Genomic DNA, 5,653 nt, shown 5'->3' with positions numbered 1-5,653 from the left:
ACATTTCCCTTAATATCTTGAAATTAAAGAAAAAAAAAATAATTTAAATTGCAAAAGTGTCAGAATAACCCTTTCACCACCTTTACTTTTCTTTTACTTGCATTTAGCCAGGGTACTGTAGCTAATATACTGGTCTCCATCTTTTGTAAAGTCCCAGCATCTGTAGCCAGCTGCGGCTCTACTTTCAACTCCCTACAACAATAGCTTGACTTATCCTCTGGCAGCTCCCGAGAGCACACACACCATTGGTAATAGTATAAAAAGTAATATTTCATTTCTAATCCAACCTTTAAAAGGGATAACTTTTCAGTTTTAATAGATTTAATTGCACTAAATTAAACAAGCAAACATAAAAAAATATTAGCTCTGTGCATATACTGATAACTCATTCCTGGACTTTACTTTCCCTTAGAACACTTGTTGCGCTTTCATTTTGACTGTTTCACCACTAGATGGCAGTGTGGTACCTGATATCTGCTGCCCTCTGGCGCACACAGAAGCAGAATTGGTTCTGTATCCAAGATCCCTCTTTATACTCAGGACAAGTTTAACCATTTAACTGCCAGACAACTTCCCCCAAATATATGCACGTATGCCAAGCTTTTTGAGTCATTTTTGGCTCTCTCTTTTTACCAGCACCTCCAGAATCTTTAAGGGGCACCACTGACCTCAAAGGGCGCATACCTCTTGATCTGCTTTTACTGAATTTCTAAAAAAAACAAACAAACATCTTACAGCAGCCCCTCTGGCATTTGCCAGAACCCACAGGTTGCCAATTCAGGCCTGCTTACAGCCATATTGGAGTTTGTTTCAGGCAAAATAAATGGATAGTATAAATAAAAGCAAATATTAATAATACATTATGCTTTTAGATAGTATAAATAATTGTTTCCCCACTGTAAGTGGCAGCTATCAGAACCCACATTCCCGATGGAAGGAACAGAATTATGCTGGGACACACGCATGCTCATAATGTAAAAGTGCCCCGGGGCTTGGTCACAAGCATGCCAATAGTGAGCGAGCTGGGCACCAGCTTCTTGTTTGAAAGCATGTCCCCCATAATGTGACTGTCTGCATTAGAAGCTCCCTCCTGGTGTGGGGGGGAAGCACTAGCTACACTTTAATACAGTGATCCCCAACCAGTGACTCAGGGGCAACATGTTGCTCCCCAACCCCTTGGATGTTGCTCTCAGTGCCCCCAAACCAGGGAGTTATTTTTTAATTCCCGACTTGGTGGCAAGTTTTGGTTGAATAAAAACAAGATTTCCTACCAAATAAAGCCCCCTGTAAGCTGATAGGGTGCATAGAGGCTGCCTAATAGCCAATCTTAGCCCTTATTTGGCTCCTCCATGAACTTTTATGGTGCTTGTGTTGCTCTCCAAGTCTTTTTACATTTGACTGTGGCTCACGAGTAAGAAAGGTTGGGGATCCCTGCTTTAATACTATTGATTCCCCCATCCAGAGTGTGAGCTCTGTTATCCTGTTGGGGGGGGAATTAATGTAATGCCCTTTAATTGGGCTGCGAATTCTGTTCAGTGATTATAATTACTTATAAATTATAATTACTTACCCGATACCCCAGGCCAGTCCTCCTGTAAGCAAAAAATGGCACCGGCCTAGGGTACATATAGTACCACAGAGAGATCCTCTTTCTATTTTTTTCCTCCTTTGAGTTGGATAGGCATGCGTGGAACAGTGAAAATCTGAACTTTACGCTAAAAATGGCTCAATCTGCCACGCATGCGTCGGCCCGGGAGCCACTGAAGAATGAAAAAGCAGTAAGAAGACAATCTCTCTATGGCGCTTGCTTACAGATACCCCGGCCCAGTGCAGTATTCAGTGAACATGAGCACCAGCCTGGGGTATCAGGTAATTATAGTCACTGGGGGGCTAATATTGAACCTTTCCTTCTGCTTTAAAGAACAAAAGGACAATTATAAAGGGGTTGGAAGTTGTTATCCACCCCTGTGAATCTAAATAACAAGCTAGCACCACAGTCTGTGCCGCCATCTATCCCAAGGGCACAACAGTAATGTAGGTAAGGTGTAATGCTCATGGGGGGCTGTGTAAGTAACCCATGGGAAACAGTGTGACGGTGACAGTGTTTTTGTTCCAATAAGGAGGGGCGCTGGCCTGGGGTACAAGGTTAGAGATTAGATCCACTGGGGGTGTCCAACAAACTGAAAGCCCAGTGTATTTTGTTTGTTTGTTTGTTTTTTTTTTGCTTTAGTACCACACACGGCCAAAACCAGCTTTATTAATCATGTTTAACAGTACAACCAACTAAACACCCAGGGGCCTGAGAGAACCAATGTGTAACTGACCCCCCTCAGCCATTTCTTAATAGTAAAAGTTACTCCCATAAATAACTTCCCCTTTAAAGTCGACAGTCTATAGCTGACTTACACAAACGAGACGCGTAATATAATACAATATAAGTATCCAAAAAATCCATTTATGCGCATCCATGTACTACGTATGTACTACATAATCACTATAACTTCCCTAACTGTGAACCAAGTGCAAATGACTGAAGCAATAAGCGTCGAATGGTTTTGTTTTCTTCTCCCAGTCTCTCATCCCTGCCCCGCCCCCTCCTTGGCTGCCCAATGATTGAGTCACAGAGAAACTGCGGGAACTCTCCCGAACTTACTCACCGCCTCTCGCTGATTGGTTAAAGCGCACAGATAGACGTGTATCTAGAAGCCGCTGGAACGCCCCGCCCTGCCGTGACATCATGGTTACAGTCTGAAAGCCAATTGGTTACTGCCTGTAGAAGACTCGGGAAGCATCTAGTGGTTGCCGGGGCGACAACGTGCAAAATATATAAACCCGGGAGATGCAAGTTCTGTCAGACCGAAAGATACAGCAGGTACCAGAGTCTCCCATCCTTCCCTCCTCCTGTACCAGAAGCTACAGATACAGCAGGTACCAGAGTCTCCCATCCTTCCCTCCTCCTGTACCAGAAGCTACAGATACAGCAGGTACCAGAGTCTCCCATCCTTCCCTCCTCCTGTACCAGAAGCTACAGATACAGCAGGTACCAGAGTCTCCCATCCCTCCTACTGTACCACATGGCGAGCAAAGGGGTTGCAATCGGCATTGACCTGGGGACCACCTATTCCTGCGTTGGGGTCTTCCAGCATGGCAAGGTGGAGATTATCGCCAATGACCAGGGGAACCGCACCACCCCCAGCTATGTGGCCTTCACAGACACAGAGAGGCTGATTGGCGATGCTGCCAAGAACCAAGTGGCCCTCAACCCCCACAACACCGTCTTTGATGCCAAAAGACTGATCGGCAGGAAGTACGATGAGCCGGTGGTGCAGTCAGACATGAAGCACTGGCCCTTTAAAGTCATCAGTGATGGGGGGAAGCCCAAAGTCACGGTGGAGTACAAGGGGGAGGGGAAATCCTTCTCCCCGGAGGAAATCTCATCCATGGTGCTGACCAAGATGAAGGAGACGGCAGAGGCCTATTTGGGCTACAAAGTCACCAACGCCGTCATCACCGTGCCAGCTTACTTCAACGACTCCCAGCGACAGGCTACCAAGGATGCCGGCGTTATTGCTGGTTTGAACGTGCTGAGAATCATCAATGAGCCCACGGCGGCCGCCATTGCCTACGGCCTGGATAAGAGCGGCAGGGGAGAGCGCAATATCCTCATCTTTGATCTGGGAGGTGGCACCTTTGATGTATCCATCCTCACCATAGACGACGGCATCTTTGAAGTCAAAGCCACGGCCGGAGACACCCACCTTGGGGGAGAGGACTTCGACAACCGCATGGTGAACCACTTTGTGGAAGAGTTCAAGCGCAAACACAAGAAAGACATCTCCCCAAACAAAAGGGCCCTGAGGAGACTGAGGACAGCCTGTGAGAGAGCCAAGCGCACTCTCTCCTCCAGCACCCAGGCCAGTATTGAAATTGATTCTCTCTTTGAAGGCATAGACTTTTACACCTCAATCACCAGGGCTCGCTTTGAGGAACTGTGCGCAGATCTGTTCAGGGGCACCCTGGAACCTGTGGAGAAAGCCATGAGGGATGCCAAACTAGACAAGTCCCAGATACATGAGATCGTCCTTGTGGGAGGTTCCACTCGCATTCCCAAAGTCCAGAAGCTGCTGCAAGATTTCTTTAATGGCAAAGAGCTGAACAAAAGCATCAATCCTGATGAGGCAGTGGCCTATGGGGCAGCAGTACAAGCTGCCATCTTGATGGGCGACAAGTCTGAGAATGTTCAAGACCTGCTCTTGTTGGATGTGGCTCCTCTGTCATTGGGTCTGGAAACTGCAGGAGGTGTAATGACTGTTCTTATTAAGCGCAACACTACCATTCCTACAAAGCAGACCCAGACCTTCACTACTTATTCAGACAACCAGCCGGGGGTTCTGATCCAGGTGTATGAAGGAGAAAGAGCCATGACCAAGGATAACAACCTCCTGGGCAAGTTTGACCTGACTGGCATCCCTCCAGCTCCCCGAGGTGTGCCCCAGATAGAGGTAACCTTTGATATTGATGCCAATGGAATCCTCAATGTCTCTGCTGTTGACAAGAGCTCAGGGAAGCAGAACAAAATCACCATCACTAATGACAAGGGCAGGCTGAGCAAGGAGGAGATTGAGAGGATGCTGCAGGAGGCAGACAAATACAAAGCTGATGATGAACAACAGAGGGAGAAAATTGCTGCTAAGAACTCCCTGGAATCCTACGCATTTAACATGAAGAGCACAGTGGAGGATAATAATATTAAGGATAAAATCAGTGACAATGACAAGAAATCCATCCTGGACAAATGCCAGGAGGTCATCTCATGGCTGGAGCAGAACCAACTGGCAGAAAAGGAGGAATATACCCACAAGCAGAAGGAGCTGGAAAAGCTGTGTAATCCCATTATTACCAAACTGTACCAAGGCGGGATGCCAGGGGGAATGCCAGGGGCTGGCTGCACTGCTGAGCCCAAACAAGGGCCAACTATTGAGGAGGTAGATTAAGCTTCTATAAATCTGAAAGACATTTATTTAATGCAGAGGATACATGGATACAGGGTTTTGGACTAAGTCGTTACAAGATGTTTAACTATATTTTTATAGCTTTAAATAATAAGCAAGAAAGCTGTTACTGATGCCAAATGCTGTTGTGTTGGGCGTTTTCATTTATTTGCACTGTCATTAAAATGTTTAGGTTTAAAATGTATTTAATAAAACCAGTTGTTTGCAATATATGCAGCCTTTTTATTCAATCCCTATTGTATAGGAAACGTATGTAATGTGTCCAGTGGCAAACACTGACCTTTAATTGGCTACCCATTCTTGCAGTGAGGTTAATGTGCCAGGAAAGGTAACTTCCTGCTCAAAATCAGGTTTGGGAATTATTAAAGGGTAAGGTGTCAAACTTATGATACAGGGATGCTCAGGAAGTTTGGTTTTGGCCTTTGAATTTTCTTTCTGTCCCCTGGCCAAATTAAGTTCACCTTTTACTTATCTTTTACTATGATATAGGCAGAGATATCCTGAGACAATCTGCAGTTGGTCTATATTTCCCATTAGCTTTTTGTTTAGCAGCTCTCCATTTTGGAAAATCAGTAGCTATCTGGTTGCTAGGGTGCAATTTACCCTAGCAACCAGGTAGTGGTTTGAAAGAGAGAAAGAAT

The 5,653-nt window shown here is 45.6% G+C and overlaps 1 protein-coding gene across 1 annotated transcript; it reads left to right on the top strand.

The window, feature by feature from the left end:
* The first annotated feature begins 2,998 nt into the window (after nucleotides 1-2,998).
* On the top strand, nucleotides 2,999-5,222 carry hspa1l (heat shock protein family A (Hsp70) member 1 like). Its single transcript, NM_001078961.1, is given in 1 exon segment — nucleotides 2,999-5,222. A coding segment is annotated over 1 exon segment (1,920 nt). The 5' UTR covers nucleotides 2,999-3,074; the 3' UTR covers nucleotides 4,995-5,222.
* The last annotated feature ends 431 nt before the right edge of the window (nucleotides 5,223-5,653 follow it).

This window comes from Xenopus tropicalis, chromosome 4 (genome assembly GCF_000004195.4).
Source record: "Xenopus tropicalis strain Nigerian chromosome 4, UCB_Xtro_10.0, whole genome shotgun sequence".
NCBI classification, from domain to species: Eukaryota; Metazoa; Chordata; class Amphibia; order Anura; family Pipidae; genus Xenopus; species Xenopus tropicalis.
Note: the sequence above shows the minus strand (reverse complement) of the source record. Positions and strands in the feature narration are given on the sequence as shown.